Below are 23,785 nucleotides of genomic sequence, written 5' to 3' on the forward strand. Positions count from 1 at the left end.
GCACTAGCCACTCAGTAATAGCCAAGATTTACATGAACATGAGGGAAATCTGAGACCAGATACCAGTGGATCAGTACCAGCCACTCCTGGACAGCACCTCATACAGTGTGTAGCTGTTGCCCTCAGGGCACACAGCGTATAATTTATCATATGCTCTCTGCAACTATGTGGGCTACAAACCCAAAATGAAAGAGGATATTATTGGGATTTCACCAAGAAACCAGCAGCTAAGAAAAAGTGCCTGATACGCTACCACTTCACAACAAAAGTGTGACTACTCAAAAGATAAAACTAAAGCACTGAAACTGTAATATAGTCAGAAAGATGGATTTCATCTAACTCTACAGAAATGCACCCTGAACTCCATGTGGTAGTTGCTTTAGCATCACTATCATATTGATTTACTAAGATCTGCTAGAAGGCTTTGAAGACTTCATTCAGCAGTTTACAGTTAATTGTTTCAATATGTCAACGGCAAAAGCAAAACTGTAACTGATCTGATCCTCTTTAAGAAACATCCTCTCTAGTTCACTCTGGGTAAATGCTAGCAACCCTTCCACCATGGGTGCTATATATTTTTTAAGCCAAAGTTATGGTATCAGAAGTTAAAGTGTGGGGGCCTTATGGATTAAGATCAGGATTCCTTCTGGACCAAAAAGACACTCCTTTGTGTTTTCTTTCTCCTGTTTGAGTTGTTATGCGGGCAGAGGTATGGACTCAGAAGAGAGGCACGGAGGAGGTGGCAACACCAGAGTACTCAGCTTCCTCTCTCTCCGCAGGCAACTGGGGCAGCTTGTGTGTGTGCATGCAATCAATAGTTGTGCATGTGCAAGAAAACATGTTATTAAGTGCCATGGGCTCAAACTAGGAATCAGGCACTGGTTCCTGGCACCACCACAGCTGTTGTCAAAGGAAGGGACTGTAGGCACTTCGGCCCAGGATGCAATCACAGTATTGCAGAATCACGCTGGTCTTGAAAATCAGATGATACCAGAGACCTAATACCAAGCCACTGTCTGATATAAAGCCCTCAGATCAGCTACATTCCTTCAGTCTGGGCAACGTGTCTGTGAAGAAGGCCACCAGGCGACTGACCAAATGCTTGCCTCCCTCCCCATCCTAGGAACCTATCAGCCTTCAGCTTTTAGCATCTCACATATATCCACTCAGCACGGTTTTCTGAGCTGCTCATGACTCCTCCAGCTTTTCCTTTTGCAAAATAATGTTCCATCTATCTTCAACAGGTAATGGGCTAGGAAAATGAATTGAATATCCCACCTTTTAAAACATTTGAAATCCTTTGGCATTAACTGTCCACAATGACGTGTTAAGTTTTCAGATTCCTAGATGCTGCCCAGCAAATATTTAAGACCAACCATACACAGCTCAGAATTCTTCCGGACCTGGGAATGCTTTCCAACATTCAGTTCCATCATTTATTTAGTACACCAAACATTGGTGAATATATTTATCACTTGTTTGATTTTAAATGAACTATCATAGTCTAATCTTATGGTTGATAGATAACCTTATGGTTGATCTGCTAGCTGATAATGTCTTTATCAAGACCAGGTATGACAAACACAGAACACAGCAATGTAACACAGAAAGTAGTATTCCAGCCGTTTCAGGAAAACTTAATGTATTACAACTATTGGGCATATAATGGACCGAAACAGCAGCAAGAAAACAAGGTTTTATTGACAAAGCATCTGAAGGTTATCGCCTTCATTTTCACTGTCAGAATCAGAGCCAAGTGAACAATTGAAGTGTTTTTAGTATTCAACAGCTGATAAGCTTTTAGGACCAATGGGGATACAACTGCCTTGTATTAATCTTTTTTACATTGAGAAAGTCACAAATAAAGCTTTTTGCCAAAATGAACTACAGATTGACTTGCTGTTGAGTTCTTGGATCTTTTATTTCAAGTATAAAAAACTAAATGCTGGCAGCACAACAGTTCTTGGATCACTGGGAGCATCTTGGTTCCAAGTCAAAATTCACAGACCTTCCATTCCCTATCATGCATAGCTCTGATGTATTATGGCATGACTTTTGAAAAGATTACCACAAAAACTTGTTGACTCATAACTGAATGGTGATTTTGGTACATCTGGATTTTATATCCTAATCAAATGACTGTCACTCATGCTGTTGCTTAGTACTTGTTCTGCTTATCATGGGATTATGATCTAACATACTGTAATTCAATATACTGTACATATGATGATTCCTTAAAGTGATATGTGTATTTTTAAAAACTAAGATTACTGCTTGATAAACTATGGTAACTTCTTGTAATTAATCAGGCAATTTTTAAATAAAAAATGAAATATTTCACAAACCTGCCTCAAGACACTAAAATCCCAGAAGGATGACAGGGAAGAAGTCATCTTGTAGGAACTTCACTACATCAAATAAATATCATTTTAACAAGGAGCTACAATAGGTCCTAGCATCAATGCAGCCACTATATTCTCTCTTTTTCTTCCATTCCTCAAATTTCAGGAAAGAGATCAAAAATGGTTAAGATATTACTGTTTTAAACAGCTGTTAGATTAGAAACCACAACAAACTGAGCCCTACCAATAGTGAAGAAAGTTAAGCAGCCTGTAAGCAGCCACATCCACAACCCTCAGAAGTGAGAAACCTCATTAGCCAAGCAGTTTTAGAAAAGTGAAGAGCAATTTCAGAGGGATAGCCATGCTAGTCTGTTACAAGCAAGCAAGCAAGCACAAACACACACAGAGACACACGGACAGAAGAATTTTCTGATGGTATGAACTGTTTGACAGTGGTGCAGGCTGCCTCGGAAGTTGGTGGACTTCATGGGTTTTAAGCAGAAGCTGGATGGTGATCTACCAGGGATGCTCTAGAATTTCCTGCACTAGCAGGAGGTTGGACCAAATGACCTTTGAGGTCCCTCTCAACTCTATGATTCTACACACACACCTCTGTAAAAATAGAGTTTTGCAGTTCCTTACAGACTAAGACATATTATGGCATACACTTTCCTGGATTAGAGTCCACTTCATCAGATTTCTGTAGAGTGCGATGGGCAACTTCTGGCCCTCCAGATGTTTTAGCCTAGGCTACAACTCTCACCATCCCTCACATAGGAAGCTGCCCCATGCTAAGTCAGAACCACGGGTCCATCTAGCCCAATATTGTCGACACTGGCTGGCAGCGGCTCCGCAAGGTTTCAGGCAGGATTCTTTCCTTGCCCTACCCGGAGAAGCCAGGGATTGAGCCTGGGACCTTCTGCATGCAAAGTATGTTCTCTGCCACTGAGCCACAGCCCCTCGCCATTGGGTATGCTGACTGGGGCTGATGGGAGTTGTAGGCCAAAACATCTGGAGGGCCATAAGTTTCCACCCCAGCTGTAGACTCTAGTCCGCCAAAGCTCAGGCCCTAAAGATGCGTTAAGACTCTCGGCTGTTTTTTTGCAGTGCAACAGACTAGCGCGGCTGCCCCTCCGGCCGCAGCCCCATGTGGTGTAGCGGCTAGAGTGCTGGACTGGGAGTCGGGAGATCCGGGTTCTAGTCCCCACTCGGCCATGGAAGCTCACTGGGTGACTTTGGGCCAGTCACAGACTCTCGGCCCAACCTACCTCACAGGGTGGTTGTTGTGAGGATAAAATGGAGGAAGGAGGAGGATCATGTACGCTGCCTTGACTTCCTTGGAGGAAAAAAGGCGGGATATAGATGCAATAAATAAATAAAGACTAACAGGTTTTCAGGGTGGCGTCCGGTTCCGCGGACTAGAGACCCAAAGATGCTCCAGCGGAGCGAGTGGCCCGCGGCCCGCAAAAGCCGCCCTCAGCATGTTCGCTTCGAAGACGCTACAGCCGGGACTCTTTCTCTCCATGGCTTCTGCTTGCTTTATTTTTTTATCACGTGCGCGCGCCCTGGCGGGGTTCCCCTCAGAGAACAAGAAGGGGCGCCCGACGGCCGGACGACAGCGGGCGGAGGCGGGATGGGCGCCCCGGGGCCCAGCCAGGAGGGCGGAGAGCCCCCTGAGGAGGGAACAAAGCCCCTTCCTCGGCCAGGGAAGGCCCTGTGAGGGAAGGAGGCCGATCCCGGAAGTTTCCTTGCCCGCGACCCCGGCGGGCTGGGGGAGGGTCGGGCCAGAGGCTGCGCTCTCCTCACCTGGTTGAGCTCATTCTCGGCCGCGAGGCGCAGCTTCGGGTCGATGGTGCCCTTGAGCGCCTGGATGATCCTGTTGGGATCCATGTCCTCCCCCTGGCGAGGCCGTAGGGGAGGGCAGCGCCTCAGCGGGGGGCCGGGAAGAGGAGCCGCCGCGACAGCCTCCCTCGCTCGCTCGCTCGCCAGCTCGCCTCTCCCCCTTTGCTACACAGGAGCCATTCACCGGCTTGCGACAGCGCGGCTGTCGCGAAGAAGCCGCTTTACGGCCCCGGCGTTGGGGATGGTCGGCGCCATGTCGTTGTACGGAAGGAATGCGACCCGCTTCTTCTACGCGAGGGGCGCCGGGGGAGGAGCCGCTTTCTCCGCACGTGGCCTGTGAGCGGGAGGCGGCCATGGCTCGGCGCGGAAACCGCCCACTGTGGATTTCTAGCTGATTTAGCAGAAGAGGGAGGGAGGGAGTGAAAAGGGCCGATTCTGCAAGACGAGGTGGTTACTCTTTGCAGAGGTCTGCTGCAGCTCAAGGAAACGTTGGTATTTATTATTTTCTCCAGCAGTTTGCGTGTCTTGGTGACAGCCTGGTAGGAAGGCTATCGGGCTTTCTGCAGGCATCTCGGTATAGTTCGGCGAGCGTAGTTCAGAGCCTGACACTCCCCTACTTGTGCTTCTTGGATACTAGAGAACAAACGACTCAGCTGAGGCTGCAATAAATTAGGATAGGGCTCAGGAATTATTTCTGGAGGAACTGGTACAAAGTTGGAACACGGACCCCATCCCATACATGTAGTCTCATAGGATTAAAGACGAGTGTCTGTTCTAGTTCTTTCTCGGCGCCTTGTTCCTGCAATAAACGAAGAGTCTTCTGGCACCTCAAAAACTAATTTATTTTTGCATAAGCATCCCTGGGCAATAGTCCACACCATGCATCTGATGAAGTGGATAGTGTCCCCAAAGCTTATGCCAAAATATTTGTTAGTCTTTAAGGGCACAATCCTATGCATGCTTAGACAGAAAAACGTCCTACAATTCTCAGCATTCCCCAGCCAGCCATGACCGGCTGGAGGGATGCTGGGAGTTGACTTTTTTTTCTGTCTAAACATACATAGGATTGTGCCCGAAGGTGCTAAAAAACATTTTGTTGTTCTAATTCTGACATTACATTTTCTATATTTCTGAAATTACACCAAGAACCACACTGGGGGTTTTCTACCATGCCCTCAACCCTGCTACTTCTGGAAAACGTTGTGTAAAACAGAAGTAGACCTGAAGGGTTTGGGGTTTTTTAGCTGCAACATTCCACAAGGAAAATTCTCAGAACAATCTGCAGGATACATGACAAATTTACTCTCATCTTTTAGGGTCTGTAAATCTTGGCTGCAGCACTGGCTTCCACTGCCCTTGGGATCAATGACTCTTGATTATGATGCTTTGTGCTTCCCACTAACTGTCCAAACCTCTGGCCAGGTCACAGTGTCTCTGTGACTGGAACTCTGCCTCTCAAACTACAAGTCCTAGTTTAACCACACACTCTCTCCAGAGGACTTGAGCCAGCAAGTAGCTATTCAGATTGTTGCTCATTCTAACAATACTGTTGATTGGCTCCAGAAAATCTTAGATCTGGGCAATAGGTGCATAGGGGAAAATAAGTTTCCACAAATATTCTCAAGCATGATCTACAATCTAGCCTCATCCCCCCACCCCCAAACAGTAATGGTGTTGCAGCTTGAGCCACTCCCACCCTTGGGATATCTGGATTCACTGTCCACTTCATCGGATGCATGAAGTATCACCCTCAAATGGGCCAGTCTGTACATGGATGCAGGAAGGGAGGAGATGTAAACAGTATCATCAAAGGGAACCGAAATGCAAAAAAGAGCAGACAGTGATGATTACCTTAACAGTTGCCATTCTCAAAACATCACTGCAAGATGTTTGTGTTATCACCCGACAACTGCAATTATTAACGTCATTGTCTGTACTTTTTTGCATTTTAATTTCCTCCAACAACACTGTTTACATCTCACCCCCTCTTATGTGTATATAAATGGACCCATTCGAGGCTGATACTTCATTCATCTGATAAAATGGGCATGGTCACAAAAGCTTATGCTAGAATAGTTTGTCTTTTGGGTGCCACAAATGAACAGTCTGGAAATTGTTACAGATATATGGGTTGCTGTTTTCTGCTGCATATCAAGTGATAAATCAGCCCGAACTCAAAGAAAAAAGCTAATACAGAAGCAAGTTTAAAATTCTTTATTGGTTTAGCTCATTATGAAGTGCTGCAAAGCTTTTCAACACCAGATGAATTCACAAAAAGAAGATCCACAGCAGCCTTTAGGATGCTTGCTTGTATTGTACAGGAACAGAGGGGAAAGGCTAAGGCTCATATTAGAAGGCTCAACAAATAATTTAGGTTTGTCACTTGGAACAGGAGGCCTTCGGATTTTACAAGATGTTTGTGAAGGATCTTTCAAACAACATAATTAGACAAGCTATAAGATAACTAAGCAAGAAGATAGTCAGAATGTCAAATTAATGCTAATTCTAGCCTCCACCAAATTTAGATTGGAACTCATATCTGCTTTTCTCTGTCCTGCTGCTAAATGCCAGTTCTGAACAGCAGTGTAGTGAAATCTGAATATGCCCCTTCTTAATTCAGGCTCTCATTCTGACTTGTTTTGCTGTCTAGGTACATAAGATTTGTGCAAGGACCAAATAAAAGGGTATAGCAAAAGTCACACACGCAAGAAGACCAAACCACATACACACAAATATTAAAAGCCTCAAAGCCATAATGGGACTTAGCCAGAATTTTTTTTTAAATGTGTGGAACATTAGCAACAGAAAGGATAGAGTAGGCCACAAAGGTCGTCTTGCCTTATGTATCAAACAAGATTAATTTGTGTGCAATAAATTAAGCTGGAGGCAAAACAAAATCAGTTGTGATCTGTAGGTAGAAATACCTGACAACAAAGGTCCGCATAGTTAAAGCAATGGTATTCCCCGTAGTAACCTATGGCTGTGAGAGCTGGACCATAAGGAAGGCTGAGCGAAGGAAGATAGATGCTTTTGAACCGTGGTGCTGGAGGAAAATTCTGAGAGTGCCTTGGACTGCAAGAAGATCAAACCAGTCCATCCTCCAGGAAATAAAGCTAGACTGCTCACTTGAGGGAATGATATTAAAGACAAAACTGAAGTACTTTAGCCACATAATGAGAAGACAGGACACCCTGGAGAAGATGCTGATGCGAGGGAAAGTGGAAGGCAAAAGGAAGAGGGGCCGACCAAGGGCAAGATGGATGGATGATATTCTGGTGGAGACGGACTCAACCTTGGGGGAGCTGGGGGTCGCGACAGCCGACAGGAAGCTCTGGCGTGGGCTGGTCCATGAAGTCACGAAGATTCGGAAGCGACTGACCGAATAAACAACGAAGAGTTATAGTACTAGGGACATATACCCACCTACCCATTCTGGACCCTGCTCAAAGCTCTGGTGTTCATGGGATAGGGAAAAACAAGGCACTTGAGAGAAATAGATAGAGAAATTTCAATCATTTTCACATTGGGTGTACTCTGAATATACATTTTACCCACAGTACATAAAACTACAAAAACGGCCTTGGAAGAAATGTATACCACAGACTGGTAAAGATACTGTCATGAAAATGTTAGAGCACTAATTTTACGAAGTATAATTTTAAACAAGCCACCAGGGAATTCACTCAAAACATTAAAGTTCTAAACTTAGTAAAGAATTGGTTAAATTGGGCACACTTTTAAAATCAGGCACATTTTAGAGACCGCAGATGGAGAGCACCGTTTTGAGGGGCATTTCCCTTCTCTTGCCACAGGACTGAATGCCACTAAGATGGTGTCTGCTACAACATAAACACAAATGTATTCATATGCAAATGTAATCAATTAAGCATTTTCATTGGGTAGCAGCCCTACTTTGAACCCAAGAGGATTGGAGGGTAGCAAGTGTGTTAGCACCAGTTGAAGGGACCCACAAATTAGGGGCCTGTCAGCCTCACTTCTGTCCTAGATAAATTGGTAAAACACATTAAAGGTAGAATTAAACATAGAACAAGCTTTGTTGAGGACACGTCAGCATGTTTCTACAAAGAGAAGTCATGCCTTGCCAAACTTTTAGAGTGTGAAGCATGTCAACAGAGGTAATCCAGTAGATATTATATACAAAAGTTTTTGAAGGGCCAAACTAGATGTGATGTTAATCATGTTGTGTTGCCCTTGTGATTTTTTAAAAAATAGCATGCACTCACTTCATTCAGATTGTGACTGTGGCAGGGGCAAAGTGTTATTGCCTCCCTGCCCCAAGATTCCTGATCTCGCTTCTCCCCCTATAGCTGTTTGTTTTCAAAAACACATCATGCAAGAGCTAATATGATTCATGTTGCACCTAGTTCAGCCCAGAGCCCTTAAAAGGCTCCTAAGTAAACATGGCAGTCATAGGATAATACAAAGCAAACTGAAGGGCTCAAAGGATGTCTCCAAACAGGGCATGTGGCAAACTAAATGGCAAATGAGATTCAAAGTGTAAAGTGATGCACACTAGGGAGAAAAAGCTTTTCAGTGTTTATGCAACATTTTCAATTGGTATGGTTAGAGAAAAAAGGCAAGGCAGCCTCCAAGTTCACAGAAATATTTGAGCTCAATACATTTCAAATTTCTTCTGTAGGCCACTGTTAGGCATAACCAACTTGAGTCTTTAGCCTCCAACTCTGTTGCAAGAGAATCTTTGTTACAAAAGATACCCAAAATGCATTGGGCTCAAATATAATTACATGCATCTGGAGGCTTCCTCTTCTCCCCCGTCCCCCCTTGCATTTGTTTGTTTTATTATTAAGATTATCCAAGATAAACCTTGGGGTGGTGGATAATTATGCAAATGGGATAATTAGGGAAGTGCAGCAGCCATGAAGGAGGCAAATTCCCATGTTAAGAATTATTAGGACAGGGATTCAAAATTTAATGGCCAATATTTTAATGCCTTCAAATAATAGATGGTGTGGACACATTTAGACCACTGTGTACCATTCTGGTTGTCCCTACTGCATAAGTATTTCGACCTGGAAGAATACAGCTAAACACAAATCAAGGATTTAGAGCATCTTCCATACAAGGAAGTGGTAGCTAGGGCACAGGGGTTAGTTTACAGAAGTAAATCATACAGACTTAAGATTATAAATGTGTTGAAATATCTTCCTATAAATCCCAGGTACTGAGAACAAAATAGGGGAGCGCTGCTGCCTTCCTGCTCTCATTTATGGGTTTTCTAGAAGCACATGGGGAGTCAGGAACAGACTGCTGGCTAGAGGGACCTTGGGCCTGATCTAGCAAGGCTCTTATGTTCACTGGGGTAGAGTAGGGGTGGGGAACTCAGATATTGTTGGTCTCCAACCCCCATCAGTGACAGCCAACATGACCGATGGACAAGGATGAATCTGGAGGGCCACAGGTTCCCAACCTCTGGGGTAGAGAAAAGGGATAACAGAGATGACAAAAAAGAAACAGGAAAAATTAAGAATAGGAATGCAGAGAGGAAGGACCATTAGAACTCAGTTCATTCTCTTCAGTGGATGTAGTGAATCCTAGAATGGGTTACTCCTCCCTGCTGCTCTGTAGACAGAGCTAAGCGAGTGAGTTTCAAATGTAGTCCCTGCTTGTGGGATTGGCATAGCCCCAAGATGGCTGCTTGGTTCAGCTGTGCCTTGGCACTGTGCAGATTCCTCAGAGCTTTCATCCTCATCCACTGCCAGGCAGTGGGCAGCACTCCCTAACAGCTTGAGGGCTACATCCCCTTTTGCAGCTGAAATTGGCCAGCTGTTCCTCTGAAGTTCTCCCAACAGGTGCTGCAAGGAAAGAGTCTGATGAGCATGTGACTGACCACCCAAGACAAAAATTGCTGTGATTGGACAGGTCAGATCCGCTTTTCTGCTCAACTACATAAATGGAAGGGAGGGAAGAAGTAAACTGCCCCAGCCTGAGGTGGAGGTACAAAGAAAAATCATGGATGTTCAGTATTGCCAGAAGCCCTGTGAGGAGGGGGCCAGAGCAGAACCTGCAATTCATTTTCATAGTCCCACCTATTGGGGGAGTGGAATTAGCCCAATACAGACTATGCCTCCAAATGAAGAGGATAACAGAAGGGTTAAAGAAACCACAAATATGCTTTCCAGCAGCTAATGCAGCATGGCACTCCAAAGGCAATAAATATGTAAAAGTTGGCCTCAGACCAAGTTCTACACCCTTGGCCTATTAGTATACTCCCCCACAATAGTATAGGTTTTGCCACACTGAATTCTTGATCCTCAACACAACGTATTTTTCAAACCTTGTGCTTCTGTATTAGGATACTATTCTCGTGAAGTTTACTAACTCAGTACCTATTAATAACATGCGCGCGCGCGCACACACCCACACGCACGCACCGTGTAGGCAACCTACAAAGCTGTAGCAGCAGAACTCAGGAATGTCTCCAGCCCACTGGTCAATCTTTCTATTCCAAAGAATGCCGTCCTCACACATGAAGCCATCAAATTTAAATTAAGGAAGCAATCCTTACATTCAGTTTGTTACCAATTCAAGAATGTGTGCATTAAGCAGCCTTAATGTAGAACCTCACAAATCTTCCACTTCTCTAATCTAGAATATGTATTCCAAGAAATTAGCAATATAGTCTACCTAATTTGTGATAGTTGGAATGTTACTCTCATATTTGGGGGGGGGGGGTGTAGAGCTTGTTCACTTAGAGATTACCTTAAACTCATATTTGGTAGAATTCAACACCCGGAACAGTTGTGAACCCAGGATGAGTTTCCGAAATTGCATTAATAATTATAGCAACTTTGGTGGATGATAAACATTAAGGGAGTTCTTTAATTAGTCTTAACATAAATCCTCTTCTGTACCGACAAGGTGATAGTCACATCTGTGTAGCACCAAAAAGGTTCCAAGCCTTACACGTGCAAACATTTTGTTTCGGCTGCTCTCATTTCCTAACACCAATGGCAACCACCAGTGTGAAGCCACCCAGCGTGGCACTCCAAAGGCAATAAATATGTAAAAGTTGGCTTCAGACCAAGTTGTACACCCTAGGCCCATTAGTATACTCCCCCACAATACTATAGTTTTGGCAAAATTAATGTGGAAAGGCACTTAAAGGGACAGGCTTTTGTTTCAAGCGGGCAAAGGTGGATGCTGTCATGGCAAGTGCCATATATGTTGAAGAATTATACAAAGATGTCCATTGGAGGGGGGGGGCATAGTCCAACAACACCTGGAGGGCCACAACTCCCATCATTTCAAACCATTCACCATGCTGGCTGGGGCTGATGGGACTTGAAAGACAAAAAATCAGGAGGGCTACAGGTTCTCCAGCTCTGAAGTAGAGCTTGGGTTGTCTACAAGCTGAAGACTGATATAACTGAGCAGCTCTAAATATCGCTTCATATGTTACAGAATTAGTAGGTACAGGTTTTATCCTGTGGCCAGTTGCATTAGCTTGTCTAGCAACAATTCTTGGCAATTCAAGAAAGAGTTTGGCAAGTGTTTGGGGAAAGCACGATCCCCTACAGAGATCTATACACCCATATGTGCAAAGACAACCACATATCCGGTTACATTCTACGTGCTTGTTCTGTTCCAACCCAACATTCAAGGACTTAAGGCACAAGAGATTGAAGGCCAAAGCAGAAATTCATCCAAGGAACTGGCAATTAGTAATACAGGATCAAGAAAAAATGACAGTTTTTGTAGGGAGTTTGCTGGCTCACTGGATACTGAGTTACATAAGGACTTTCTTCCTCCAAACAGCAGCACTAGTACCAAGAACAAACATTACCAGTAAAACAAGGAGCTGGCAGGAAACCCTTCAAGACTTGTGTGAAGAGACTAACTGCTAAGAAGAACTGAAATACTTCTTGGACTACTTTCATTGACTACTAGTCTTTCCCAGTAGCTATGTGCAAAGTGTTTTGGCTTAAGACCCATGCCTTACAATCCCATAATAAATGCAAGTTTGTAGACAATTGTACAAGGCATGGGGAAAGAGACTTCAACTCTGCTTTGATTGCTGAAGGTTGGATTTTTATCAAGGAGTAATAGGAATGTATGAAGCTGCCGTATACCTGGTCAGACCACTGCTTGGTCCATGTAACATGGACTAGCAGCAGCTCTCCAGGGCTTCAGGCAGAGATCTCCATCATCTGCTCTTTCCTCCTTTTAGCTGGAGATTCTGGGGATGGAGCCTGAGACCTTCTGCATGCAAGGCATATGCTCTATCATTGCATGTGCCCCCCGTTTCCTATGACCAATATCAAAGGAGATCACGTACACTCACAGTTATCCCAGTAGTACAGACATTGATACTAAGGCATATTAATTTTTTTTATTTAGGCACAAGGCATTGTGGATAGCCTAGACTTGAGGCAAATTCTGAATAGCATAGTAAGCTGATAATTACAGTTCAAGAATAAGTGCAAACATAACATTCACAGCTTTCCTATGAAGGCTACATCACAACTGATAAAGTGCCACATCAGTGCTGACCCACCTCCATCTCATTGCAAGACAGATTACCATACCCCCATTTCAGAGTTGTGTATTTAAGTAGTCAGTATGCAGTGCAAAGCTAGTCCCCCAGCTTTCACCTTCCTTCACCAAACCGTTTGGAGCAGCCTTACTGTAAACATAATATTCAGTCTTGATATAGGAGGTATCCTGAGAATGTAGAGTATTTCCAACTACTTCCATAAATAGCTCCTCTATGAAGGCGTAGCCAAATCTGGTCTCCTTGAAAAAGTTGGAGGACTGCATGGTTACTAGCAGTCTCATGATCTGGAGCACCATCATTGGCATACGCAGATACTAGAACCTCTTCGTTTTTCATGAGATTCACATACAGTGGAACATTCACAGCCAGCTTCAGCATATGGAAAATGAACACATAGGTGCCATTGACGGGACAATTAAACCTACCAAGTTGGATATCAAAGGTTTCGCCAAGGTTGTTTAACAGGAGGTCAAACACGATGGGTTGATCTAGGGTTCCAGGAGCCAAGTTAGAAGTTCTAGCAGCAGAAAAGGCAACTCTCATCTGCTGTGGGAGGGGATAGACGTGCACAGGTAGTATGGTGGCTGCTTGGCTCGTCACTGGCATGTCAACGGGTGTGATGCTGCGGGAATCACCCTGCCCAGAGTCCCCACTGTTAAAGGTCTCACTGTCACGTTCTGGGCTGCTCACCTGAGAAGAATCGCTCCATCCTGCTGTTGAAGATCATGAGCAAAGGTTAGTTCTGAAGTAACCCCAAAATCAGCATTTTAGGACTCTTCCATGTTCACTTTTTCAAGCTTGTCTGTTCCAAGTACTTCTAAAATGAGTTCTCAACTTTTATGCACTAGACAGATCCCATTTTCAGACTTGCCCCTAGTTCTTCCAAATTCATTGTTTTTCTTCAAATTGAGGATGGAGACACATACATTCAAAGAACAACATGTACATTCAGAAATGGTGTGGGTTTTTCAGCTGCAAAGCAAACTTTGTTTTACCTCAGTTTGTACAGCCTATTGATTGAGAGTACCTGCCATGCGTCAAGCAGGTTGTGCTTTATTCAGTGTTTCCAACCTCCCATCATGCTTATCTGCTCCAACATTTGTTCAGCATTTTAAAAAACTTCTCCATTTTTTAAAATGGTGAGATCAGCTCTGGTCAGCAAGGTGCCTTGCTGACTGACAAGAGCTAGCCAATCAGTACTATTTACAGCCCAACTTTAAAAACAGAGTTGTTTCATGAATTAAACAAGGGCCAGCCAATCAGCACTCTGCAACCCCAGTTTCGCTCTAAACTAGAACCCCTCACACTCTGAAGGCTGAGTTTGTGTGGGCTATGTGGTAAGTGTGCTTCTACAGCAAGCTCAACACTGAAATGATTCAAGTCTGTCTTGCCCTAGAAAGAGCGGGAGAAGTTTAGATGCATTTGCAATAGTTTTAACTCATTATTTATTAGCAATACTTATATGCTCCTTAATATAATAAAACCCCTAAGCAGGATGCCATGTACACATCCACTATTAAGGGATTTTTGTTCATAATATGACTTATCAGAACCATAGAATATTACATCTAGTTGAATATTTACTGGTTTATATGGTTTCCAGAACTTCAAGTGCTTATATATTGCCCTTTAAATTAAAACTGAATTTTCACATCACCTTCTAACCATAAATGCAACAGAAACCCAACAATCTTAAGTTGCAATCCTGAACAAACTTGAGTATATCCTATTGGATGCAGAGACTTTAAGCATGTATGCATAGGATTGCACTGTTGGAAATGTATTTGCATTTTAGGGTGAATATGTAGTGGCCCCTTGCTCACATTGGCAATCAAGATGACTACTTAAATGTCAACCCACATCATAGAAAATACACTCCTATAGTGCATTGTTTTTACTACCAAGAAAGGACACATCTTAAAAAGGTGTGTTTATTTAGTGTAGAAAACCAAGTTACCAATATCAACTGTATTGTTACTGAATACTAACTGAACTGGTGCATACTGGCAGCTACAAGATTGCTTTCAGACTCTCTGCTTCTTTCCCATTTCTCTCAGTTTTCCTCAATTCCCTTCTTCTGAAGTATTCTCTACAACGAGTTCTACCTTGAGCTCTACCTGATGAGCAATTCTCTTCTTGCCTGTTTTCTTGCCTGTAACCTAAAACATAGAAGCTTTAAGGATTTTATAAAGTCTGCACAGAGTGGCTGAAATGGCTCCTCTGAATTTACTTCAGGATTTTGCTCAATGGACCTAAACTGTGATTATGTCCACTTTATCTCCCATACATATGGTGACTACTTAAAGAGAAGCAAGAGCTACAGTAAAATACTCCTGACAAATGAAACTGCTGGTACACCAAAGTGTGTTTATGTAAGCTAGTCTTGATCTCTAGAGAAGATTTTCTAGTTCATATGACAAATCTATGGTGCGACCACACTTAGAATACTGTGTACTGTTCTGGTCACCACACCTAAAAATGAATACTGTAGAGTTGGAAAAACTGCAGAAAAGGGCAACTAAAATTACCAAGGAGCTGGAGCAACTCCCCTATAAGGTAAGGTTACAACAGCTGGGATTGTTCCACTTACAAAAAGGGTGAATAAGGGGGGACATGACAGAGGTGTACAAAATTATGCATGGTGTAGAGAATGTGGATAGGGAGACATCTCTCTTCCTCTCCCTCTCAGAACCCAATAGGGTCATCCCATGAAGCTGATTGGTGGGAGATTCAGGACAGATAAAATGAAGGACTTCACACAGTTAAACTATGAAATGCACTTCCACAAGATGTAGTGATGGCCACCAATTTGGACAGCTTTAAAAGGGGACTGGACAAATTCCTGGAGCAAAAGGATATCAATGGCTACTAGTCCTGATTGTTATGTGCTACCTCCAGTATCAGAGGCAGTATGCCTACATACACCAGTTGCTGGGGAACATGAGCAGAAGGGTGCTGTTGCACTCATGCCCTGCTTGTGGGTTTCCTGTGGGCAGCTGGTTCGCCACTGTGAGAAGAGAATGCTGGACTAGATGGACCCTTGGTTTGATCCAGCACAGCTCTTATGTTCTTATGACACTGGACTATGGAGAAAATAGGAATGCTGAGTTGCTATGAAAGTGCCTTCTCAGGCAGAGCAGGACAGCCAATGATAGACAATTCCTCCTATCCACTAGTGGAGTTGGAACTTGCAGAAGTATCAAACATTCCACATTGAGGGAGTGACTTCCCCTGGTGAAGTACTGGAGCTGAAGAAACCTATCCCAACTAAAAACCAAGACCTAACACCCAACTGCAACTGGAACAGAAGTAGTGAAACTACAGTGAAGAGGAGGATGTCATCCTGAAGGGTCAACGTATGGTAGCTCAGAGGAAAATGCCTATCCTAAGGGACACACATACCTCAACCAGGATGGGTCTTGATTGTCCTGCTCCAATCAAGGAACAACCTTCACAAAAACCCAACAAGCACAAGGCAAAGGTTTATAAATGCCTAACAAAGGTAGTTGTTGTCCAAAGAGCAGCTGGACAAAATACCCAGCAGTGGAGCATTGATAGAGAAGAGCAGTTCTTGCTGTGGCCATGGTTTCTCTGAGAGTACACCAGGATACCTGAAGGAATACAAACTGCGGAGGGACAAACTAGATGAGACAACAAATGGACACTTCCCGCTTTTAAGTGACATCCAGCAGCAGCTGCAAAAGGCTGCTGATCCAGGTCAGTACCTGTGGAATCCCTGCCTCCCTACACACCTACGCACACACACGGACAAAATGTAAAGAAGTGGAAGCATCCGATCATGGATTTGTGCTCTTCTAGCCTTTTAACATATGTTCTCTTTATATTAGGGGTGCAGAAGCCCCGGCCTGCCCGGCTTCCTGATCTGGGCTGTGGAGCCTCTGAGTTTTCTCCAGGCTGGGGAGGGGGGTGCTTGGCTCCCCTAGAAGAATCCCCGCTGCTATCTCCAATCTTTGAATATAACAGCAGAGACTCCCCTGCACACCCTTTCCCACCCATTGGGAATGTGGGCAGTGGGGGGGGCATGCCAGCAGAGTTGCTTGGCACATTGCCCACATGGGGATGCTGGGTGAAGCTCTTCCCTATGTTGGCAGAGCCCCTTTCTCTGTGCTAAGAGAAGCATGGAGAAAAACTAAAATGGGCAGGGCCAGGTGACTCCAGTGGCCACGGCCACTGGTCATCCAGCCTGCAGAGGGTCTAGTGGGGGTCAATCTGCCCTCTGACCAGAAAAGGAACTGCACCCCTGCTTTAAAAGAAAGATTTAACAGACTGCCTAATGCCCTTAATCCTGTAACATCTTTTCAGCTCTTCGCAAATGTAAACTATGTTCTATTATTTCTGTTTGGAATACGATTGGGGCAAGAGCACAAAATTCACTCCTGTTGAATGCTGAAAATAACTAGCTTTTAGAATAAAAAGACTGCTCTGTTCTAAGAATGACCATCTTTAATACAGGCCCCTTTCCCCAATTCTGAAATTCTCCTGGGAAAGTTTTATAGTTATCAAATTAGGATGGGGTAAACTTGAAATCTGACCTTCCCCCCAAGGCATCCTAGTTCAAGCTAGTCAAAGTTCCCTTTGAACTTGTCCCAAATCAAACTGGTATGTGTACTCTGCCTCCATCAGTTATTGCCAGAGACTACGAGCCCCATGATCTTCAGCTGCAAGTAGATGACATTCTGCAGGGTCTTGCTTCAGTTTCATGAAGAGTCAAATGCAGCCAGGCATTGTGGGTCTTGAAGCCCCACAAACCCCAGCTACCAAGAACAGGGGCCCTGTTCAGGTTGATTCAAATGTTCCACTGAACCAAGGCTTTTAATGTGATTGGAACACTCAAATCAGACCTATTTAATTTGGAGGCAGTAGGACTGCGAGGTTTATCCCTGCTGAAAATAAAACCTTCAAAAAGGAAATAAAGAAACTTTCCAAATGAGTTAAAATAGTGTCCTCATTGAGAGCTGTTAAGACTAACTCAAGAACCAAAGAGGGGAATTTGTGAACTGCCGTGGGACTGGGATTGAGGCAACCTACCAATCTGAGGAATTGCTTCATGTAGAGATAACTCTGTACAAGAATCAGACTCTAGAACTCCCAACCACAGGACTTGGTGAGTGGATAAAAAGGATGAGACCAGGATGAGAGTAATGCCATTTTTCCCTCTAGGGATTTCCGCATGACAAAGGAATAGCAGCCTGATCAGAGCAGAACAGACACAAGCGGACAAACAAGAGACGTGATACCCTGCAGCTTCCAAAGCTTAGCCAGTTTAATGAAAAGGCCTTTGTGCTACTGTTGCCCTTCTCTCCAGAACAGGTTCTACAGCTGTCTTTGAAAGAAACAACATCTGAAGAGTGGGGAATGATGCTCTATTCCTTATGTTTTCCCCCAGGACTAGCATCCTCTCCCTCATCCTGTATGGATTCAAACAACTCTAGGTAGAGAGAATAATGACCATCTACTATGGACAGGGGAGGAGGGGGAGCTGCTCTACCTAGGGGTGGAATCACCTGGTCCAGCCAGGTCTTGCAGACACCATGTCCTCCCCACAGCAGGCAGCTCTCGCTTATGCAGGCCATTAAGACAGCATCTGCATTATTTCAAATCTTCCTCATCCAAGTAGATTCCCATCTGAGAGGGCTGCTAAGGTGGCAGTTGTACTCTCTGGTGTTTTGGCACTGGAAAGCATTTTCTTTTGGGAAAATTCAACCACCACCTTATGATCCCCCAAATTAAGGTCTCCTCCGCTGGGGAGTCAGCAACTGTGTCAACCACGCGACTGAAGGAGTGAACACACTCTGCATGGCTGGATAGCCAAGGTACCAGATGACTCCTTAGAAGAAGCTTCAACTCCAATCTCTTTGAGTTGCTTGAGCTTCCAGTCTATCCTCTGAGAATAGCTCAAATATTCCTCACCAAAAAAACAAACAAACCTTACTCGTAGCTAAACAATCCAGTGAGGGAGCTGAAAAGCAAAGCCTGCCAGCTTTCAGATTCTCTTTGAATAAGCCCCTCAACCTGCAACTCAGCAGGGACATGGGCATCCCTGCTACCTTGGTGGAGGAGAGACAAGAATGGAAAAGGCAACTCCTCCCAATGGTTGTTTTGACAACTCTACAACTCCTGCTTCCACTGAAGCTGGAGGAGTCAATCACTGGATGCCCTCCTCTGTCAGAAAGAATCAGATTCAGATACAGGAACTGAAGACTGCACACTTTGCCATTCCAAACAAAAACACAAGCAGTGCAGAGCATACTTGAACATCTTATCACTATGGAAGGCTGTCCAAATGCTTGAAATTAAACAATACAGAGGACAGAACTGCATTTTAAGCAATGTTAGAAGTAATCTTACCTCTTGAGTTGGCTCGACCACTATTAATACCTCCTCGCTTATAGTTCTGTTGGTAATTCGCATCCTAGAAGAACACAAACATTTGTTCCTATTTAAGTAAGGGCAGCCAGGTAATATTTGCAGCCACCTGAACATCTACTTCAGGTATTGGAGGGATAGGGAGAAGCGTGCCATTCCTGCACCTTAACGTCTGTTGCTGCCTAGTAGATATCTCAATTAGATCTAAGTCACTTAGATTATCTAGACCCATCGCAATGTGGGTTCAGGCTTGGCTTTAGGACTGAATCAGCTTTGGTTGCCCTGATGGATGACCTTCATCAGAAAAGAGATGGGGGGGTGCAGCCTTTTACTTCTCAATTTCTGGTATCTTTTGATACCATCAGTCATCCTCCTGGACTGTCTCTGTGGGGTGATGGCCATCAATTATCCATCTGGCAACCACCCAGAAGAGGGCCTTCTCAGTGATCATACCTGTTTGGAATAGCCTCCCCTTGGACGTAAGGCATTTCTCAACAACATTATTCCTTCACATGCTGAAAAACTGCTTCAAACAGGCATTTCCTGACCACTGATACTGTCAGCATACAACATCCAATCTAGCAGCAGTGTATTATAAATTGTTCTGGGGTTTTATTGTTAGTTTTTATTATTGTTGTTTTTCATATCACTTTATTTGTACACTGCTTTGGATATTTTAAAATATAAAATGCTTTAATGGTTTAAATAAAAAATAAATAAAGAGGCACTCGCAGTCCAATGTAATCAATACGCACTGGAATCAGTGGGATGCATCTTAAGTATGTGTACTTTAAATCACAGCTGTTTCTTGTTCCAGTATCACTGCAGTGGATTTATTCCTTGCATCAAAAGCAAGTCACCTTTGCAAAAGCTGTGCCTACCCATAACTGCCCCGGGAACTTGTTAATAAAGATGGTCCCATGCCATATATGTCAATTCAATAGATGTGAGGGACATGAGCCCCAAATCAGTCACGTTTCCACAGATGGGATAGGAGGTGAAACAGAGTATATTGTTTTAGCCCTTATTAGATGACATTTCAATTAGTATTGGCCCCTAATCAATAACACCTTACAATACTCAGTGTGATGTCAGATTTGTGAAGCTCCCCTAATCTGATTACGTGCAAGCCAGTTGCTTGCATTTGGCTTCTGAGAAGGACCCAAGACACCACCACCAAGGTTAAGCATACTTTTGTAAGGCTGCAGCGCAAAGCTTGCCAAGTCATTACCCTCTGAGGATATTGCATTGGAGGGTAATCTCTCCCAGGAAGCTGCAATTGGCCATAGGTGCCATTAGGGACTGAAGGCGATCCCCTGTAAGCTTCAAAACCTGCTGGAATAGAAGATGAAGTCATTTTATCCTACCAAATATGACATTTGTTTTTAAGAACTAAAGCCATGACCATTTGCTTTTTGGGACACCTAGTGACATATTGGAGAATTTCCTCCTAGTGGCAGGAAAATAACCCAATACATTGCCCTGGAGGGCCAAGTGTTTGGAAGTCAAGGAGTGTGTGACTCCCTTCAGCAGCCAGTATCCCAGGCAGAGGGACAATCTTCAGTGTCAACATCGGACTTCTGTTTGAGCACATGCCTGTAGAAGCAGAGTTATTTAGGGCACTTAACCCTTGAACAAATTGATACTCAAATGTCTGAAATATCAAACAGCATAACACACTAATCAAGGGATTGCCACATTCTCAGTGGCCACTAAAAGCTCCAGAAAGTGGTTGGGATGTCAAAAGTACATTTTGCCATACAAACTGAACCTCCTCATGAGTGAGCAGTGTCCATAGCTGGCTGGGGGATGATGGGAATTGCAGTCCAACATTTCTGAAGGGCAGCAGGTTGCGGAAGGCTGCTGCAACTTGCCATAAAATGAGCTATATGTACAGGGAACTTACAACTCATTCTCATTACTTTCAGAACACTCTTCTGGATTGTAGTAGCTACTCCTGATTGCATAGAACTGTACTGAGATATAGCCATTGCTAAGCATGTCCACAGAAGCTGCGCGTACATACCTTTATAGCCACCAGGAGAGCGGTAAGAATTGGACACTGATCTCGCACCTCTGAGGGGGCCTCTGACTGATCCACGGCTTGTGACAAAAGGCTGAGGTGGTCTAGGGAAAGTAGTTGTCTGTGCTGCATAAAAGGTGAGGCTACCATTGCTTACAGGAACAGCTCCCTCAACCTGGTAGTTACCTGCTTAAGATGAGACGGAAACTTTTCAGGGCTGAATATAGCATCAAGATGACAGTGATAACTTTATACTTATTCAACTTTCCCTGCTCTGTAACTTAAAGAAACAGTAAGTAAAAGAGCTTATGGTGTCTCCAGGGCCCAAGACGTTAACTGAATAAACACAGACAGCTGGAGACCAGCCACTACTCTCCGTCAGCAGCGAACTAAGATAAAGCACTCATGAGATTTGAAATCACACCTCTCTTGCCCAATAAGCGCATACCATACTTACATCCACTTTCTGCTCTAACCAATAGCTCAGTGTGATAGAGCACATGCTTTGCATGCAAGAGGTCCCAGGGCCCATCCCCAGCTTCTCCAGGTAGGGCAAGGAAAGAATCCTGCCTGAAACCTTCGAGAGCCACTGCCAGTCAGTGTCGACAATACTGAGCTAGACCAAGCTTCTGACTCAGTATAAGGGAGCTTCCTATGTTCCTAACAGGGGAGAGATGGGAGGCACATATGCAAATCTGAGGTCATTGTGCTTAGTGCATCTATGATTTCGGCTCATTCACATACAAAGTTGCAGAGAATCTGCAAGCCTTGCTATTGAATTGAGCGCTAAAGGGGTCTACTAACAGAAGGCCAAACCTGCTGGTCAGGGAAAGAACACTTGAGGGTTTAGACTGCACTCCCATTGTTTAAACCCTGACTCAGTCAGTCTGCCTCGTCTGTTTCTATGGGGCAGTTATCTTCTTGATCTACTAAGGTACAGTCAACCTAAGATGTACCAACATGATCTTGGCCTGGTTGAACGTTGATGGGATTTCCTTTTAACTCCCCAGCAATGTGGAAACACTAAGGGCACACAGGTGAGATTAAAGGTGGGGTGAGAAGGAGAAATTCCCGCCTCCCCATTTCTCCCATCAGACCTGAATCTGAGGCCCTTCATTTTTTCACTGCAGAGAAGGAGATGTGCATGCGTCTTCCTGCCTTTTCCTGAACTGTGACTCAGGGATGCCAGGTGCCTGTTCCAGCCCGATCACCAGGTCCTTGGGCATAACCTGGCATATCTAACAATTTAAAAATCCAAATGCGGGGATTTCCCATTGAAGATGGGGGTTGGGGTGGAGGGGATCCTTGCCATGCAAAGCCACCCACCACACTCACCTCCCTTGCCTTAGACTCTGGCACTCCTATCCCCAGACAGGGTAGACTGGCTCCTGCCCACAATGACCACCCTGCTCCGCTAGGGCTCAGTGTCATGTGGACACATCGCCTGGGACTCCACAGGTAATGAGACAGTCACCCTCTATGGCTGGACTTCGCTCCTTGAGAACTGAGCTCCTGGGGAACATAACCCCTCTTGCCAACTGCCCCAGCCCCTCTAGAAAGGTCCTCTGAGGAATCCAGTGATAGTGCAGGGCTGTCCTTTCCTGCTGAAACAGGGAACACTGCACCCATGGTGTCTGTGGTCTGCTCTCTAGCTCCTCAGCCTCTCTTCCCTCCTCCCCCCGCCCTTCGCGCAAGTGGCACTTTCCACCCTGACCGTGTCTTGTGTGGTAATTCAACGAGAAACAGAAATAAGGTGGAGCTTTGCTGAGGCCCTATTCCTTGAAGCCGGAAGGGGGCTCGCTGCCACACAGGAAAGCACATACAGCTCTGATTTGCCAAGCCCTGCCTACTGGGCGAAGTGGAAAGAGCAACTCATTCAAAGAGACCCTCCATCCGCTGTAGGAAAAACCAAATTTCTACATGGATAGATTTTCATAAGGGCAACAGGTACCCGATTATGCTAATGACAACAGGTAGGTAGTATAGCTATTCCCCACAATATGTGACTTCGTCACAGTTTAACTGTCAGGATCGATATTTAGGATTCATTTTCTTTACATAATCAAATTATCCTGCCCTTCAAATACATTATCAAGGAATCTCACAATAAATCATAAAATAATGAATGTATTTAAAAGCTAAGAAAAGCAAATCTACAAGAGCAGCATAAAAATAATTAAGTAAAATGGAACAGTATGAAAGCCTGGGAAAAATAAGGTTTTTGCCTTGATCCAGAAAGATAGTGTGGGGGCATCAGGTGTGTCTCTCTAGAGGGCACCAATGAAAAGGCTAAACCAACTAAACACCCACTACTCCTCACATGGTGGAGGAAACTTGAGATAAGCTTCTGATGAGGGTCCCAAAGTATGAGCAGGCACATGCAGAGTGTCTGTTTGGCTAGATGACAAGCTACTTGTAAGGGAACCCTGTAATTTTCATTCCCTTTGCGAGAAGCATTTACGACACTGTCAAAGTTCCAAATGTACCCACGGGCCCAAAAAGATTGGGCTCCCCTGATATATGCTGTCCCACACTGACAAGCTACAGGAAATCACCTAGGTAGCCAGAGTACTTAAGTTTTTTAGCTTCACCATGTTTAGAAGCACTTCTTGACATCTCAGCAAAAAGCAACCATAGCAGGAAGAGAAACTCACC

General features: G+C 44.4%; 2 protein-coding genes across 38 annotated transcripts in view; both read right to left on the reverse strand.

Moving 5' to 3' along the window:
* IPO8 (importin 8) overlaps positions 1-4,379 on the reverse strand; it is a 60,698-nt gene extending 56,319 nt beyond the window's left edge. For all 6 annotated transcript variants that reach the window (XR_014784247.1, XR_014784245.1, XR_014784246.1 and 3 more), the window contains exon 1: positions 4,149-4,379. Coding sequence is in view for 3 of the 6 variants with exons in the window: in XM_084809372.1 (XP_084665498.1) it covers positions 4,149-4,232 (84 nt within the window). In the remaining 3 variants the exon portion in view is untranslated. The remainder of the gene's footprint in view (positions 1-4,148) is intronic.
* Positions 4,380-12,534: 8,155 nt separating this feature from the next.
* The window catches only part of CAPRIN2 (caprin family member 2), a 41,803-nt gene continuing 30,552 nt past the window's right edge, over positions 12,535-23,785 (reverse strand). For 10 of the 32 annotated variants that reach the window (XM_084809406.1, XM_084809407.1, XM_084809386.1 and 7 more), the window contains 4 exons: positions 21,134-21,319; positions 20,300-20,442; positions 19,090-19,153; positions 12,541-13,433 (listed from right to left, as the gene is read on the reverse strand). In XM_084809406.1, the coding sequence (XP_084665532.1) occupies positions 12,865-13,433; positions 19,090-19,153; positions 20,300-20,442; positions 21,134-21,319 (962 nt within the window). In that variant the 3' untranslated portion in view covers positions 12,541-12,864. Of the gene's footprint in view, positions 13,434-14,155; positions 14,880-19,089; positions 19,154-20,299; positions 20,443-21,133; positions 21,320-23,785 lie in introns of those variants that run through there. The other 22 variants (XM_084809392.1, XM_084809393.1, XM_084809380.1 and 19 more) reach the window with 12 other exon arrangements.

Source organism: Heloderma suspectum, chromosome 7 (genome assembly GCF_057233095.1).
Source record: "Heloderma suspectum isolate Gila_16-S chromosome 7, 16-S_ref, whole genome shotgun sequence".
NCBI classification, from domain to species: domain Eukaryota; kingdom Metazoa; phylum Chordata; class Lepidosauria; order Squamata; family Helodermatidae; genus Heloderma; species Heloderma suspectum.